The sequence below is a fragment of the Sesamum indicum genome, linkage group LG3 (genome assembly GCF_026168435.1).
Source record: "Sesamum indicum cultivar Baizhima isolate 11 linkage group LG3, ASM2616843v1, whole genome shotgun sequence".
In the NCBI taxonomy this organism is placed as follows: domain Eukaryota; kingdom Viridiplantae; phylum Streptophyta; class Magnoliopsida; order Lamiales; family Pedaliaceae; genus Sesamum; species Sesamum indicum.
Genome location: NC_142659.1, coordinates 21,434,108 through 21,453,233, shown reverse-complemented (window position 1 = coordinate 21,453,233; position 19,126 = coordinate 21,434,108). Strand labels below are relative to the sequence as shown.

General features: G+C 33.7%; 2 protein-coding genes across 2 annotated transcripts; one reads left to right on the top strand and one right to left on the bottom strand.

Moving 5' to 3' along the window:
• Positions 1-595: 595 nt before the first annotated feature.
• LOC105158337 (uncharacterized) lies at positions 596-5,185 on the bottom strand. Its single transcript, XM_011075061.3, has 5 exons — positions 4,586-5,185; positions 2,534-2,584; positions 2,235-2,297; positions 2,071-2,139; positions 596-1,242 (listed from the first exon to the last, which is right to left on the bottom strand). Exons 1-5 carry the CDS (start codon positions 4,925-4,927, stop codon positions 985-987), a joined length of 783 nt encoding a protein of 260 aa, XP_011073363.1. The 5' UTR covers positions 4,928-5,185; the 3' UTR covers positions 596-984.
• Positions 5,186-14,517: 9,332 nt separating this feature from the next.
• Positions 14,518-18,703, top strand: LOC105158336 (S15/NS1, RNA-binding protein). The gene is made up of 5 exons (XM_011075060.3): positions 14,518-15,626; positions 16,924-17,006; positions 17,568-17,679; positions 18,148-18,200; positions 18,334-18,703. The coding sequence occupies exons 1-5, from the start codon at positions 14,669-14,671 to the stop codon at positions 18,475-18,477; spliced, it is 1,350 nt and encodes a 449-aa protein (XP_011073362.1). The 5' UTR covers positions 14,518-14,668; the 3' UTR covers positions 18,478-18,703.
• Positions 18,704-19,126: the final 423 nt, after the last annotated feature.

The following is a 19,126-nucleotide window of genomic DNA, read 5'->3' as shown; positions in this document are numbered from 1 at the left end:
TCAATCAATCCAAGAGTTTGGGCTGATGATAATATTATGATTTCAAATCTTTAATAACAAAATAGGATCAATTATACATAAACCCCTTCTAAAAATGTAAAATTATACTTTTTTCCAAAAAAATTTTAAAATTACACATAAATTCTTTTCGCAAATTTCTCCGTTAACACCTAACCCCCCTTAAAATGTTGATGTTGGCAAAATATATATAAATTATTAATTTTGTACCAATTTAAATATTCACATTCATATTTTTATACTTCTAAGGGATTAATTGTAATATATTTATATATATATATATAATAAGAGTAACATCATGATAATTTTTCCTTTATAATTATAAAATTATTGCATAAAAACATTTAATAAGAGGTAAAATTAAAAATTTAAATATATGTATATATATTTGCTAACATCAATATTTTTCATCCAAACTCCCATAAAAAACAGTTAAATAAAAATAATGAATTCTTAAAAGGAGTATAAGTGTAATTTTAATTTTTTTTAAGAAAAATATAATTTCACATTTTCAATGAATTCCTGCCATAACTATAGACTGTTCTTTTACTAGAATGTCATGTAAGAACAACAAAAGTAAGTAACCTCCTCAAAGTATTTCCTTTGAGGAAATAACATGTGCATCCAAACTCTTCCATAAGACAGGTTACATCTTTCGTTATAAACATTTCCAGAAAGGAAATACAAATGGAGGAGGACGAGGAAGGACGAGACTCCCCTCGGTCAACTAGACAGTAAAGAAACTGTGAAGAAAAGAATTATGGCTGCGTTTAACTCGTTAGGATCGCTATACTAATCCTCAGAACTTCCATTTGTACGTACTAAACAAAAAGAATGTTGGAGGGGGGATTCGTTCTATCGTACAGTTACATTACTTCGTCCTAAAGAAAAGTTAGCCCTTGTGTAGTATGGTTGCCATTTGTGTAATAATTCTGGCTAAGCCGAGAACAGATTTACCAGTACGGTCTAGCTGACTCCACAAACAACATCAGGGCTGGGCTCATCGAACGGAATATTTAGATCCGGAAGGATGAATTTAGCATCCGATGCTGCATCTGCATTTTCGTCAGGATGGGCATTTGATGTAGACGGTTGTAGTGAACCATCATTGATTGAGACAGCCGGAGGCATCACAAATGTTGTCAAGTCCTGCTGAGGTTGACCAGAAGTTGATTCCTCGGCTGCGGATGTAGATTCTCTATTCAAATGGGGTTGCAAGTCAATCTGCAGAGGAGATCGATGTTATTGTTGATAATAATGAAAGGAAGGGAGGAAAAGAGACTCAAAAATCGTGTACAATGATGACGGTAATGTACCAGCAAGATAAAACAGAGAAGATTTTAGTTTTCTTGCTTAATAAGAATTTAACTTCCGACGTTTCATTAAATGTATTCATCTACCAGTGCCCTTAGAGCATAATCAGCAAATTCTCTTTCAAGAGCATGAAAATCCGACGTCCTAAAGTACAGTGCAACAGTGTAGCAAAGCTAAAGAAATTCAAGGTTTTACTTTCAGTGACGAAATGAGTATCGGAACCAAGAAAATAAAAAGACATCAAAACAAGTAATCATCTAATTACAGTAATTTACCAATATTACTCCATTTGCATCATTGATCCTTCTACATTCCAAATCCGAGTAAAATTCAAGCAGACCATGGTAGCAGGAAGCATGCCTAACAACTGCAAAGGCTTCATGAGCTCTTTCTTAATCTATTTGCCGTTTAAGTTGTGCACTTAAATTTGAGATCTCAATCATATAATTTCTTCTAGGCCAACCTGTACATTACTACAGACGTGGCCCCCCCAGAAAATTGCATCTATTATTCCAACACACACATAAACCAACTTTCATAAGAGAATGAAAGGCATGAATCCCAAATTCTAGTAGGTGAGCAGAGTTGAACTAGATTAAAACTTATCGTCTTCGTCAACTAAGTTGAGGAAGATGGAGCTCAAACCAACAGGAAATCAGCAATGTATTGTTTAAACCCAATAGGTTGTGTCAAGAGTCACTAAGAGAAGAAATGAAGAATGGTGTCTAAGGCAGTTACCTTCATTCTCTTCAAGTTTTCATTTGTGGCCCTTTGTCTCTCCAAATTCATCCGTAACGCTGCCATTCTCTGAGAAGCAAAGGTTGTTCATGATGTCAGAATTTTGCAATTAATATCAGAAAATTTTCGTCAAACTATCACATAGGTATAGGAAAGTTTCATACCCTTTTCAAATCTATTCTTTCCTTCAACAGCCAGCTTTCTTCGTCCTTGAGTTCTACCAAGGTCTGCAAACAAACCAAAAAGAGCACATTCATTAAACTCTCGAACCTACGTGATAAAGGTTGATGGTGCACTATTTCTGCATGTGAATCAATTACTCATGATACTCAGAAATACCAAGTAACATTTCATAATATTTGATATTTGTATTATGGATCGAATGGTCATGCAGACAATACAACAAACGAGTTTGACAAAAATATATTCCATTACAAAGCTAAATAAAAACTAATATATTCACCTTCTTCTTTTTTGACCTCTTGGAGGTGGTTTTGTCATTATCGGCATTAACCTGCAACAGAGAATTAAGATCAGCGCTCGATTACTTCATATTCTTTGACAATAAATTAAAAAATGTATTTCAAGTATCCATAAGTGCAAACTGCAAGCTAATCAACATATACGCAACAGAGATTTTTACAGACAAAGAGCGCCAGCAATAACCATCCTAACGACACTGCAAAATATCAATAAATTTTTTTCATATTTCCTCCAATTCTAAATGTTCTGCCACAGAAAGCTCAAATTTAAATAAGGGTGTTTCTTGGATAAGCTCAAAAATCAAAATTACAGCCAGAAAGTGAAGGGTTAAAGAGGACATTGAGATTCAATTGATTTGGCAATATATTATCAGCCAGAAACAGAGAGTTTAGTGGATAAAAACCGGTCCCCGCTCACCCCACCCCACCTCCAACAACAATGCGCAGTCCACACCACACAGTTTCCCAAAGATATAGATTTCTAGACATGGTATTTTCAAAGCCCTTAATGCACGTTGAACTTGTTTGAACCAAAAAAGGACAAGAAAAAAGAAAATTGCTACATCTCTCTTGAACCCGCAAAAAGGAGGAATATCAAATTCAAGAAAAGAACAACCACCCACGTTAAAACACTGTCATGCATGAGAATTACAGCGCTAATCACCGTCTTTTACAGAGACTAAAATAAGGTAGTTTCCAGCTTTTGACCTTCGGCAGATACCAGAAAGAATTACCAACAATCTATACTTGCACCAATCCACCCCACCCCACCAGCGTGTCTTCTGCATGTCGAGTAATCAAATGAGTAAGAAGAAGAAAAAGGAAAGAGAACGACGTCGTACAGATGTTGTAGTGGGGGGTTGTTTGTGTTGTGTACAAATGGCATGGGATGGTTCGAAGTTTGAAGATAGATAGAGACAAGCAGATATATGGTATGGTATTGGTATGTACACACAGTTGAGGTTGCATGTTGGTCAAATTGCTCCCCACCACACCCGATAGTCCCCACCCTATTAATTTAATTTAATAAATAAATCGGGAAATACTGGAAAAAGGACAGTGGTTTTTATATAAAGCAAACAAACCACTAACAACGCTCCACCAAACCCAAACGCAGACCTATTTGCCACGAAAACACGCCACCGCTTATGCTGGGCGACTTTCACCCCACCCCACCCCCTCAATTGACCAAAGTACCCCTACACTCACCCCTCTGATTATCTTGTAGATCTCACGGCTCTCATTCAACTGCCCTCCAATGGCCCCCACTTACATCAAGAAACAGATGGTCAGATTGATTGACTTAGTTCAAGAAATTGGGTTCCAAGCAATAATGCTGACTTTTACTACATGTACCACAGAGGAGGATAGTTTCTGCGATACTTCGGAGACAGATTAAAAGACGGATGTGCCCTTCCAGGAGAGGGCTATTTTCGTCATTTGGCTTGATTAAGGGTGTGTGGACACAAGGTGCATAATAATAATAATGATGGGGTTGGGCTGAAAAGTGGTGGAAAAAACACGTGACAGAGTCGTTCTGACGCGTATGCGATGAAACTAAGTCACCCCCATTTTTACCCCTTGGATGGAAACTTGGAAGGGCATTTCGGTCAAGTAAGTCGGTTGAAATTACTGGGAATGTCCTGGGATTGGATTGTTGGCGTCATGCAGAGGGAGGGGGGAGGGGTATTGTTGTCATTTCGGGAGGTGAGGGGGGAACTGTGGGAAAGTGATTGAGTGAGAGAAGCAAACAAGGCCTCCAATGGCTGAATCTGATTCCTTCCCACGGGCGTGGCAGTAAATATCCAAATTCTGAAGGGATATTCTCGTCAATTCATCAGGCGTCATCGAATGACACCTGACACGAGATTTTCAAGAAAGAATATAAAAGAAACGACGCATGGAGAATACCATAACCCCGCCGCTGACTCACCGACGCCGGCCACCGGTAAAGATTAAAAATACTAAAATACGGATACGTATAATAGAAATACGTATTCTGGTAAGCAGTTTCGCATGTCGAAAGTACGAACCTTAGATCTTGCTGTGTTGGAGAGTTTGAGGGGTACTGGTCGGCTAGACTCTTCAGAACCGACGCCTCCGGCGCCAGCGGAGCCACCGCTGAAGGATGTGGCGCCGCTCCAGGAAAGCGGCGTGGTGGGGCTGGCCCTGTGAGCCGGTTTCTTCGGGTGGTTGTTAACCGAAACGGACTTTGACCTGCGTTGACGGACGCTCCACTCCAGTGGCAAGGCAGCAGCAACAGGCTTGAGAGGCGGCTGCCGCCGCGGTGCGTGATGAAGACGCACCAAGAGCTCGACCACCATCATGTCATCCGTCATGGCGGCTTTAACCCACTCCTCGTCGGCGCCACCCATGGCTGTCTCGAGAGAGAGAGAGAGAAAGAAGGGTTTTGGTAGAGAGAGAGAGAGAGAGAGAGAGGAAAAGGGAAAATGGAATGGTGGTGGCAAAGAAAACTTTGAGGGAGAGTTATGAGTTATGAATTATTTATAGTAAGAATAATAAATACAAAGAGGTTTGAGTATGACATGTCGTGTGTTTATGTAAATATATATAGATACACATGTGTATATATATATACGTATACACGTCCTTGGTGTGTGTGTGGGGGGGGTGAAGATGCTTATTGACAACTCCTTGTGCTGTTGGGGGGTGACTTTGTGGTGGTGGTGGTGGTGGTGTAAATGGGAGGATGGGCTCATCATTTTCCTTTTCTCTTTTCTTTTATCTTTTAATTGGGACTTGGGAGTCATTGTTTTGTAACAATGGGGATGGGATGGGCCGGGCCCCATATAAAAGACGTCGCATGACCTCCCCTTTTTTATTACTATGCTGCTTACTACTCATAGTATTACACAATACAACCCCCACCCCTTTCCTTGTTTTAATTCCAAGTTTATTCTCAAAAATTCTAATTTAAATCCAATTTGATTCATCGCAATTCAACTAAATACATTTTAATTTGTAGTGTATGATATACACAAGTTTTACATATCAATTGTATATAAGTCTTAAGTCGACAAAATACTCTTTTCATATAAAATTGTGAAACTCATAAGAAATTTGATTGAATAATTGACGGGACAAAAGCAATTCAAAGTAAATAATAGTGAAAATATAAGTCTCCGATACTCTAGAAAACTTGTGTAGAAAGTAAAATTAGTTTGTTGCTGGATGAATTTTTTAACAGAGTTATCAGTCATTTCAAGAAAAAGAATTATAATCCTAGTAGAGGTAAACACAACCACAGAACCGACAATAATTTGGATTGTCTCAAAATTCTACGAAACTTGGCCAAGAAAACCTTACCACAGTAGCAATGCTCCAGTAAAATATTCGGCCCGAAAGATAACTACATAAATAGCCTTACTCTTTGTTTCTATTTAATAAATAGATTCATCAACTATTCAAAAATTTACAAACTTGCTGATGTTAGCAAAACAAAATGAATAAAATTCATATTTACCACTGATTAACTTATTAATAACCTATAGCACGTTAAATAAATTTTTTTCGTACCAAACTATCCTTATAAAAATAAAAATGTATCTCTTCACATGCATTAAAGTGTGAAAATGGACACGGATAGTTTTGTCAGAAAAAAGTTTTATTTGACCTGTAATGAGTTAGTAATCAATCATAAGTATATATAGATTCTCATTTGAATCTTTTTTTTGCTAATATCAGCAAATTCGATGAATTTTGACTAGTTAAAAATCTATTTGTTAGTCGAAAATAAATATCAATATTACCAAAATGTAACTTTTTAAGAATAATTACACCAAGTTTAGGAAATTGGCAATGTAATTATCTCTTTTATTTAATATGGGATGGTTTTACAAAATTCATTATAAAGAAAATTCATAAATTATTTAAAAATATTGTTTTCTTATTCGAGCAGTAAAAAAGATGCAGACCCTCTCTTGCTATTTGAATGGTGTGTTTAAACAAAGGCATGATTACAGTTAATGTCCATTTTTCAAGAAACATTGTTTACATTTGAAAGTGGCATGTGATTGATGATGAAGATTCCTTACCACTGTCCCTTCTTAAAGTAAAAATTGTAAAGATGTGTGATACTCATTCCTCCTCCACTCCTCCCATTTTATTTCACAAATCAACCCAGTTTCAAATGCACGACCATTGTAGAGTCTGATCTAATATTACATTTTAGTTCAATATCTTCGATTCAATTGAAGATGGGGGTTTGGAGGTTGACCTAAAAAAACTTTTGAAAGGATGAAAATATAATTTCATAGTATTTTACTGGCGCTATAGTATAAATAGTTGATGTGTGAATTTTTTCATTATAATACACACAAATTTTATCAAGATTATGAGTCATTCAGAATATTTTAGCAACACTCGCAAAAACTACTGCCAGCAACGGTTGTGTGGCCGTGCTCAACAACTATCTATTACGACTATTTATTTTTAACCATAGAAATAAATGTTATATTTTTTCTAGTAACATGTAATGAAAAGTTCTTATCAAAATCCGATTTCGACGAAGAGAATTACACTTGTCATGTAATAGACCATTCTTCTTGAATTATACAATATATGATCAGTTAAAATTTAATTAGAGCGACTAAGTTAGAATTTTCGGATTTGTGATATATATACACACATTAAACTAATGGTTGAAAATTCTTAAAATAATATATAAAATGTTTATTGTCTTTTAATAATAAAAAATGGTATGAGATGGGGAATCTAATAAAAAGCCCATTCCATATGTTTCTTTTCCGCACTTGCGCTTCAAAAATCATGCATGGGACAGTACTTTTACACTTTATGCAATCTTCCATACTTCAACTTTGATGGGTAAATTACAAAGAAAAAGACCACCCACAAATAAAGAATGAAACATTATTCTTCCAAATAGAGTTAATTATAAAGGGCTATTTTGAAATTTACTATAATTATAAATATTTTTTGTTATTTAAATAATTATAAATACTCTTGAAATTTAGGGTCGTCCAACAAATGTATTGTAATTTTTGAAATAATAAGGGGATATTTGTAATTATGACAAATTTCAGGAGAGTCCATTGTAATTTACCTTTAAAATAAAAGCATGTTTTCAAGACTTTTTCATATTAAACTTCAAATAGATTACGAGCTAAAATGGATTTGACTAGAAGGATTGACTATTTTGAGTAAAAACGACTGAATTTTTCTTAATAAAATAAGTTTTGGGATCGAATTGATTTAAACGCCAACCAAGCTATGATAGTACATTCATAACTTGATTATAAAATGTAACTTTTATGCACTTTGCATCTCAATGGAGTTTTTTTCATAGTAGTTATAGCTCAAACTATACATTTTATAATGAAGGGCTTCTATCGTTACGTTCAAGAAAATTTGTTATGTTGGTCACTCGTCGTCAGCCAGTTGAAAAAAAGGCTAAATTACAATTACTTATTTAGGTTTTGGTATAACTACGAATACTCTATCGTAGTTTGAGAAATTACAAATACTTCCGTCAAATGAAAAATAATTATGTACCCATAAACAGTGACGTGACATTACTACTTTACCATTATTAACTTTTTTAACCAAAAAAAAAAACATTTGAGAAAATTAAAAAAAAAAAGAGTGGGTAAAAGAAATAATTCATAGGACATATTAGTCCACAAAATATTTTAAAAAATATATAAAATTATACTTCATAATCCAAAATGACATTTTGATCAGTTTACTATAAAATTTGGATTAAAAACTAACGGATGCTAATAGAATCATTGTTAGACAAATACTAAAATTAAAAAAATATTTATAATTTATCAAATAACGATAATATATTTATAATTATGTCAAATTTAAAAAAAATAGCTGTAAACCCCCATATTTGATTAACATGTGTAAAGACAGGAATACCCTTCAAAATCAATGTATGCACAGCCAGCAACTCTCTCTCTTTCTCATTCTTTTCTCTTTCCTTTCTTTAAGAAAAAAAAAAAGGAAAAAATATCGTTATCTGTTTGAATCTGTTAGGGGTGATGTGGAGGTGGGGACCTTAGGAGGCCGCAGGTTATATGCATACATTAATGCAGCATGTGACACTATTGAAGTTGAAGTTGCTGTCCTAAAATGGGCCATCAAACTGTACTTACACTCCTATACATTCATTTCTCAATAATTATAATAAATTTTTATATTAATTAATATCATCAAAATTTATAAATTTGGAGGGTTTCTTATAAATTCTTTAAAATATTTTATACCATAATTTAAAAATTTATAGAATGTTGAATCCTTCTTTTTAAGAAAGAGCGTCATATTAAATTTAAAAATAAAATATTAGGAGTATATAAGTTTTTCTTTTATAAGAAAAAAAAATAGTTCATAATTTATTTTTAAAATTTTAATAAACTCTTCGAACATTTAAGACAAAAAAAATTGTTTCCTAATTAATATTTTATAATTTTTGTTGTTTTATTTTACTCAAACTCTATGAAAATTTATTTTTGTTGGCAATAAACTGTAAAATTTTATAAATTGCCGAATTATTTCTAATATTTTATTTCAACTAAATGTGTCAGTTTAATTTAATATTTATTTGAGATTTATGACTCCATTATTGTATGATTTAATTGCGATATTATGAGATTTAATAATTTGGCCATTATATTGGGTATATTATTATAGTATGAGTTTTAATTAGTCAGCATAATATTTTATAATGGTCAGATTTTTTAAGCTATTTAAAAGGCCATCATCCTTTTCATTTGGTACATAGAGTAGGAGTTCTCAAATGAGCTCTAGAAATATTTTTTTTTCCCACAAGTGTTTCGACAACATGACTAAAAATTAGTTCCCAATCTCCTCCTGCTCGTGCACGTGGGATGAGACTTGGAGTCACAGTCGTAGGAAGGCAATTATAACTTTATGTCAGTGACTGTGTCGTGACTATTCATCTGTGCAGTTTTTTTTAATTTATCGATATTTCATTGCTTATGAAATTGTGTATATTTTATAATAAGTAAAACTATGTTGAGAATATAATTATAAACACAATATCCACAATATTATTGAGAATAAAATATAATATTATATAAATTTTTAAAAATCTTATATTTTAATATATGATTATAGATATATTTTTCTAAAAAAATATAAATTCAAACAAACGCCCTCTAATTGCTAGTCACGTGCCATTTGGAGAAATGAAAATAAACCCCTTATGAGATTTGAGTCATTATTAAATTTTTTGCTAGATTTTGAAAATTGTGGAAAATCATAAATAACTTTAATTGAGCGTTAATTATTTTCTAAAATTGCAGTAAGATTATAGCAAAACTATTATAGGAGAAATAAGATTCACTCCTCTCTACAAATAAATATTTATTGAAAATATATTTTACAAATGTGCTCTCAACTATATACTAAATTATTAATAATTTAATCAATAAGTATATTAAAATTAAAATTAAAATACTATAGATATATATACATACATTCATGAAATTCATAATATATATATTTTTTTATCGTGAGGCCTCAAACATCGAATTCTTTTGATATATCTACAAGAAGTAAAAAGAAAAAGAAAGAAAAGAACATTAATATTGTGTGGGCGCGTCCTCACGAGTAGTCATGCATAGAGACGATAAAGTATTCACATCACACTGATTGATTTTGAATTGGAAAGTCGCTACTTCTTTAAACAATAAACTAAAGTTGAATCTTGATTTATGCATAATCCAAACGGTATTTGGGCGAGTTTATAAGCTTTTTAAAATATTTTATAGGATATTTGAAAGTTTATAAGATGTTATATAGTATTTGCTATTTTTTTAAGTAAATATCTCGTAAGGTCTAAAAATAAGATGCTATGAGTTTATAAGTTATTCTTTTTTCTTTAAAAAAAAAAGGTTTCGAGTTGCTAATTTATTTATAAGATCTGAATAAATTCATTCAAATTAATTATAAATTTATCATTACTAACATCATATAAGTTTTATAATCTTATTTTATTTAAATACTTATAAATTTAAAATAAGATGTTGCATTTCATAAACTCTAAAAATATCATATAAGATGTATGGGTTCATAAGATCTTCTAAATAAACTTAGTCGAACACCCTCTTATTTGGAAACCGTATCATAGATATTTATGTAGAAATTATTATTTATTTGAAAATTCAATATTCAGTCATTTTTTATTTACTAAATTGAACTTATTAAATAAAAAACATGTATAATGTTGATAACTTATACATTTATTTAAAAGCAAAAAGTAAGGGGTGTTTGCAAACGTTTACTTCAAGTGTTTATCAATTTATTGATGGAAATAATTAACTGAAATGAGTGGTTTTTAAACTGCTTAAATTAAGTTAATTTAAGTTAAAAGCTATATATAACTTCCTACCAACTTCCACAGTTTATAAGTAAAATTGTAAGTATTAAGCTGTTTTTTCAAACACTTAAACTTTTTTTTTTATTTTAAAACACTTTCCTTTTCAACGTTCTAAAATAAAGCTACAAAAATGAAAAAAACAAACACCTTTTCAACTTTATTATAAATTATATCCAATTAAAATAAATAATATAATTTGGGAAAGATTATACGATTAACTATACGGGTAGATCCCTCATTTTTTCTAAAAAAAAAAAAAAAGTATGTGCATTAAATACCTGTATTAAATTGAAGTCCAGCATTCAAGCATGATATTGTGAGCTACTTTCCATAGCATTGGTGACATTTTCATCACCCATCACCATCTTATTCAAGTAGATCTCTACCCCATTAAAATGCACGCTTTTATATGTTAAGATGTAATTTTCACTATTTACTGGGGTCAAATTTTAATTTCATATTTCACCTTTTATCTCTATCTTGCCCGTTTAAATATTTTTCATTTTTTACCTTTTAGCCCCTACTCTTAAATGATTTTTCCCCCCGAGTGACAACAAATACGAAAAAATATCAACGGATCACAAAAATATTTTTGGTATGTCTATCATTTTCTCTTTTTTATATATAAGTTTTGAAAGAAGTTGAGAATATACCAGTCAATCTATACTATCAACAGGAAAATTCTAGACAGACGGAACATATTTGACCTGATCTGAATTATTACATGATAAGCGATTGATGCACAATTCAAAGAGAACGATCAGTCACATAATAAGTGTAATTAAAGACCAGTCAATGTATACTATCAACAAGAAGTGCGAATCCGAATAAAATCTAGTCAAATTTAAACTAATCGTATAATAAATGTAATACACATGCTACATCATTGATAAACAATTCAAAGAAACTGACAAATCACATTATAAGTGTAGTTGTATTTACTATATAATTCGTTGGATTCAACTAAATTTCATGAAAAGATGAATTTTTCAGTGTAAAACTCAACTGGTCAACCTTAGCATAATCAAGGAATAAAATAGTTTTCTGATTTTGTGCTACATGGACTTTGCATGTCTAAGCTATGGCAAGCACAAACCTAAACCCTGTTCCTCATTTATTTTAATTTAATAAATTTAAAATTCAACTGAGTTTGACTTTGCATTACTTTGTCAAAACCAGAATCTCTTTTCTTGTTCTTTCTTAGTTGTCGTGTAAGTCCGCAGGATGTTTTTTTAACTAAGGAGAAGTTGGAATAGTGAGTAGTGAATAGTGATGGTGGACTGAAGCATTTTCCCTTCTTCTTGAACTCCTAACCTACCCTAAGTTCATTGGGTTTTTAGATGTATTTCCCAAGGTAAATAAATAACTACATCTAAAAGAGAGTGTGTTTAATTAAATTTATTTTTAATAAAATATAATTCATAAACTTAATTTTGATTTTTTTTAAAATAATTTAATAAAATAAGATTACGAAACTGTTAAGATATTTTAATAATTTAAATTGATATTAATGATGCGTATTGAAATCTAACAATACCATATTGGTCAAATTCTTTTTAAAGAAATCCTAGATAAAGTGAGGATTAATAGGTAAAACAGAGTTAGCATTCAAGTGTTCATGTAAATGAATCTACAAAGAATAAAAAAAGAGTATTTGAAATAACGTAAGAATCATGGTGTGCTAAGTGGGCTAAAATAGTAAAATATAGACAATATAAGTGAAAACATGCGTGTGCAATGCAAACTTTGAGCAGGGAGCTCGTAGCCTTGCTACCGATCGAGAGAAAAAGAGTGTGTGAGTGAAAATGACAAAAGTTACCGTTATGGCTATAACATGACCTTTATTTACAGATCGCCTTAGATTAGAATTTGAAAGTTAACTGGTGCATATGATACACCGTTTGAAAGTTGCATGTGTTAGCTAGCCAACAAAAAAAGGCGAGTATTGTGGAATCTGTTTTACCTAGTGTTGATAGATCAGCCGATGCAAATCTAGTAGAAATTTATTGGGGATACCCATGTGCTTGCAAGGACGGCGTGCAATGCCTGTTAGTAATTTCGATAAGAGAACTTTCTGAAAAAATTAAATTTAAAAGAGGAGCTTCAAAACTTAAAAAAGTAGAAAAAAGATAAAAGGGCAAAGAGTGAAGTGGGCTGGGCTTGCAGACAACAAGCCCAGCCCAAAAATAAGAATCTGTCCATATTGCCAGCGAGTAGGGGCCAAAGCCAAGGTTTTTAGGGTGAAATTCCACTATGAAAATTTTGAGGTGAGTCTGAGCTTATCTGGACGTTAAAATGAGATAATTTGCATTTTCTTATCAGATAAAATATGTGATCAAATTAATTTAAATTATGATTTTTTTGTAAAAATAAACTTATATATTAAATTATATAAAGTGATCTCGATTCATTTTATATCTCTGTTAAATTGCAGTGATTGATTCATCATTTGTGACGGAGTGGAAGCGATAAAATTTAAAAAGTAATTTGGAGAACTTATTTTTAATTCTTGAATATTGATAAAAATACTTTTATTTTTGAATGAGTACCAAATATATAAAAAAATTTGTGGATATTCTCACGATATAATTCTTACATGTCAATGGACCCTTAAATGGACTAATTTTGTACTATTTAGGAAATCACCAAATTTGGTTTAAAAACACCCTAATATACCAGCAAAAACATGGTAAAGTAGAGGTAAGAATATAACTATAAACAAAATATCAAATTAAATAAAATTTATTGAAAAATAGAAAAAGTCAAGAAAGGTTCAAAAGTGGTTGAAATGATGTAATTTCGCAATGAATAATGATTTTAGAATCTTTTAAGAAAAAAAGATTACGTGTATAAGTAGATTGACTAATTGAAATTGCAACGGAAATTATACACTTCATACACTATATTTATTTTTATTGATTCAAATGCTTGTAAAATGTATTTGCTTCTTATTCCACATCATTTTTTAAGTAATATTTATAGTTTAAATAGAACATTTCACAATAATATTTTTTTTAATAATAATTGATGTCCATAAAAATGAGCTGTTAAATATCAAAAAAGAAGAAAGAAAGGCAAGTCACAGTGGCTTCAGGAGGCCTAGCTTGGGGAAGGACCCAAGCTCGGTCCAGGTAGATCTCCCAAAATATAAATTGAATAAAAAGAAGTCCAAACGATCCATTGAGAGGGTTCAGATCCAAGAATACCTCACAAGCTCACAAGTAAGCTTAGGGACTTAAAAGCCCCCAATTAAAGTCAAAAAACTCATCTCATATAGCTTCCATGAGCTCCTCAACCACCTAACTTCTTAAAATTCAAAAAAATATCCTTATCCCCAAAAAATACTTTCAGCGAACTCCAACTAATTCCCACGAATCCGAGCTAACTGCTAGGGATTCTCTATCGAATTTGATGGGATTCATTCTCTTTATAATTTTCTCCAATATGTCTCATGTTTGCCTAAAAATAAAGAGATCCCCAAGGAGAAGATATATTTATGATGTTCTTTTTACATATTTTTGATGATTTTACACTTTGAGAAAAGATTTTGTTCGAGGGGCAAAGGTGGAATTTACTCGCTAAATCGGGTGTGGCTCACCCTGTTGAGTAATTCAATCGCTATTGTTCACTAAGCCTGCACTCCCAACGGCGTCGCACCTCGCATTCCGGCCTCCCCCAGAACCCTAACTGCTGCTCCCTAAAACCTCAAGCTCCGCCGCCGACACCGCTCATGACGGCGATCACCCACCGCCTCATCCATCTCCGCCCTGTTCTCCGCCCCCACCCATATTCCCTCCACCACTTTTCCTCATCCTCCGATTCCGGACCCCCCTCCTACGTTCCCCAACCCGAATCTGAATCCGAATCCCGACCCAAGCCCTCATTCTCCTCATACTTCAGCGACGTAAAATCCACTCTCCAAAGAGAGCCTACGCAGCAGAACCGTCCCCAACTTTTCCGCAAGCCCGTCGCATCTTCCAGCAATGCGCCGCCTCCTAAACTCGCTTCTTTAGAAGAAATCCGCCGAAACCTTTCCGAGTTCCGCAGCCGGTCTGCCCCACCACCTCCCTCGTCCGCCTCTGGTCAATACATCTCACTTCAAGAGCTCTACAAAAGAAATGTCATTGCCAAGAACGATGATTCTGCCGCATCCTCGGATTCCCCAGCGGCAAAATCACCCTCGGGCCCCTCGTATGATGCCATACGCGAGAGCCTTCGTCAGCTGCGGGCCAACTCCGCTCTTGCTAAAAATCAAAGTGATTCTCGTGGGAAAACCACTGACCCATTGTCACTTGCTAGATTTAAGGAGAGTTTGAAGCTGAAACCTGACCAAAATGGGAACCTTGAATCCCCGATGATCATTGGCGGAACTAGTGGTTTACCCTCTTTTTTTGGGAAGGAGAAGGAAGGCAGTGAGGATGATAATGTGAGCAGCACGGCAGCAAAGAGGACTGGGTTTGTGAAGATGTACGATTATTCAGAGTTGGGGACGAAGCTGAAGATGTTAAGGCCAGAAAAGAAGAAAGGGAAATGGTTTTCGTTGAATGAATTAAATGAGAGGCTTGCAAAACTGAGGGAGATAGAAGAGAAGGAGGGTCAGGTGACGATCGGAGGCATCTCATTTAAGGACTTGAGGGATACTCTAGTATCGTTGAGTCTGGCGGATGAGGATAAGAAGAAGAAAAAGAGTAAGTTAATGTTTTGGCATAAAACTTTGATTTTGCTTTGTGCTTGACATTGTTCTATACACGACAGAGTTTAATTTACCAATTGATTGGAGAGTGACAGAACAAGAAAAAATGAGTCTACTCTTCAAGTATTGTCTTCACTGATCAATATGGCCCCAAGAGACTATGGATGGAGCATTACAGTTTCATGATGAGTTACTCTGTGTTAATGTAGGAAATGGTAAAATGTGCAATTGGACAGACACACTCAACAATTCATGATAAGTTTCAATTTGGTTCTGTTTATTAATTGATAACCTCTGTATTTGGTTACTGGTTGTGGGATTCATGCGAGCATGGTATTCACAATGTTTACTCGATTATCAGGCATTTATACATAAAGGTACAGCAACTTTCGGCAGTGAAATTGTTTAGCCATTACCTGTATATGTGTTTTTATGTAGATATATTTTTTGTCTGTCTGAACTTTCTGGAAAAGTTATATTACAGCACCAATAATTAATCTTTAGTTATATGGGCAGTCAAATATCTCTTGAACTGCTGTTTGTAGAATTTTCCAGACAAAACATGATACAGGGAAGCAAGAATTAGCATTTGGATTTTCTGCTGTGAGTTACTTGCAGAAAGAATCATAAAGATAGGTTAAGAATATTTAAGAAGATATTCAAGCTTCTTGAGCAACATGCCAACAGCATATCATGACTTGGAAATAAATTGACTGTCTGCTGTTATAAGGGTGTCAATGGAGTACTTTTAGCTAGCCTCAGTGTGAATATTGCCCTACAATGACCAAAAGAAAAAGTAAAGTTTCTCCAGTGAGCCTTATGGGAAATACTTGCCTTTTCTATTTAACGAGCGTGGACCAGATAAAAGATTTATAAACAATGTAAAGAAATTTACTCTAGAAATGTACATGGATAATAGAGAACCACTAGTGAGACAGAGCCAACTCTAACAAGGACTTGCTTGCCCTGCTTCATATCTCTTTCTCTGGGTCTCCTGTCCCTGCTTTACCTGCTTGTTTGTTTTCTTCAAGAGAATGAAACTTTTTTTGTCAAATTCTCAACAATGTAGCAGATTCATGTAGTCTCTTGTAGGTTGAATTTTTTTGTTGCTTCAAACTTTGTTTTGTGTCATTCAATATGAAACGAAAGTTGTCATCTCCTAATTTCTCAAGTATTGCATTGGGAAATATTTCGAACTAATTCTTTTGTTCTCTCTGGATATCTTGTGGGGAGTGGATAAATACTCTGATTGCCTAGCAATTTAATCTGTTAACAGATCACCACTGTTACAGTGCAGAGACTTGATGTGTTGGGCCAGTTAGGTGGAACCCCAAGCTTTATGTTGTCAGCACCAAAGGACGAATTAGTTGAGAAGGTAAGTGTTGCTTTCTTGGTTTAATTTTATTTTTACATTGTCGAGGCCATTGCTTAAAACTGGTGTGCCCCTTTATGTACCACCTTCAAAATTAAGTTATGTACTGGAGGTCAATCATGTAATATGCTGGTATCAACCTGAAACATGTACTGCTTTAGAATGATAGAATTGTCCGCTTGTCTCTTCCCCTCAACTTCTGTGCAAGTTGTTGATTTCAATGAGTGTTTGCTGAAAGGCTTGGGAAAAGATATTGCCTGGTTTTGGCTCTGCAGATAAAACAGACCATGCTTTTGGATTTTGAAAATGCTAGTTTCTCTTGTTAAGTTGCTTGGTGATACTATTGACTTTGATATATGACATGGAATTATGTGCAGTGGTCTTATGAGTGATCCACCATCTGATGAATATAATTGATGTGAACGCAAATATGTTATCTTGTGACGAATAATATGCACATAAAGTTCAATGAAGTTTTATTACACTAACCTTCAGTCTGTCAATTTCATCAAATATTAAAATATAAGCTGTTGTGGGCTGATGATTTTTCTTCATGTTTTGCAGTATTTTCATCCTGACAATATGTCATCTGCTGAGAAACTAAAGTTGGAGCTTCAAAAAGTTAGAGATGAATTTAAAATGTCGGAGTCAGATTGTGGTTCTGCTCGCGTCCAAGGTAAAGTTTTCTCAGCTCTTATCGCTGTAGTCGCTAGCTTTAGATAGACCATGTCAATGATGCCGAAGAATTTACAAATGGTTTAATCACTATGGATATAAGTTAAAAAATATTGTTCCCTAGGTTTAAATAGTTCATCCCAATTTATGTTTCTTTTTTAGTGCATTCGTTGTAGCATGAAACAAGTCTATTCTGTGACATATAATTTATGAAGAGTCCTGGCCCAGGAGTGGATGGGAGCAAATTATGACCTATTTTTCCTATTTCTTCTCTATATTGGGTCCTGTGATTGCATTGAGTAAAGATCTTTTGAGGATGATCATTGTGCTAAAATTGCTGTGCGGTTGAACCAGACAAAATGTGGTTGCATGTGTGTTAGATAACAATATTTCTGCTAACGAATTAATCATATATTATCTAATTTGTTTAGACAAATCTTTTTCTGACACAATCTTCCTTCTGTTGCAGTCGCTCAGCTGACCACGAAGATTAAGCATCTGTCAACTGCTCTACACAAAAAGGTCAGCATACTCGCAAATTGTCACACTTCTGTCATAAATCTGGGATGAAATATCCCCAAATTCTGTCCAGTTGTTTTCTTTGTTGCCTGGTATCTATGCAAAATTAAGGATATGTTTCTCTGTTCAATTGTAGGACAAGCATTCTCGGCGGGGCCTCCAAGCAATGGTTCAGAGAAGAAAGAAGCTACTAAAATATTTGCGACGAACTGACTGGGATTCTTACTGCCTCGTTCTCTCAAAGCTCGGTCTTCGTGACAACCCTGATATTAAAGCTTAGACAATCGGCTTTATGTTCCGTTAGAAATAGAATCTTTGTTGTACTTAAACCTCTCTAGTGAATTTGAGTTCTTCCAAAGTTCCACTCTTCATGGGAATGACACAGTTTTGTTTATCGAATATGAGCTTTTCCATCCAAATCACGTGAAAACACAGGGAAAATATGGGATTTGTAGCTCCAGAACTTTTATATTTCTAGGCAGGCAATAAATGTAAATTTTATTCGATGCCTTTGAACTTGCTATTAAACTTTTAATTCGGAATGCCATTTCTGAGTATCCAGCTCCGTCAAGCATTTTTACCTTAGGCATGTATTTTTTAGGGGTAAATTACACTCTTGGTCCCTATTCTGGGCTAAATTTGATTTTGGGCTCTAAACTTTTCAAGATCTGATTTTGGTTTCTAATTTATTACGATGTTGGTTCAATTGTTAAAATTTAGGTTAAAGATGTTTAAGAATAAGGGAACGGGATGGACAAAAATTGTAATAATTTGTAAAGATTATGAATCAGAATCGTGTTTCAAAAAATTTAGGGACCAAAATTATGAGTTGAAAAATTTATGAATTAAAATTAATTTTAGCCCAAAATATAGAGACCAGAAAGTGTAGTTATCCTATTTTTCGGTAATTTACATATGTGTGAAGTAAT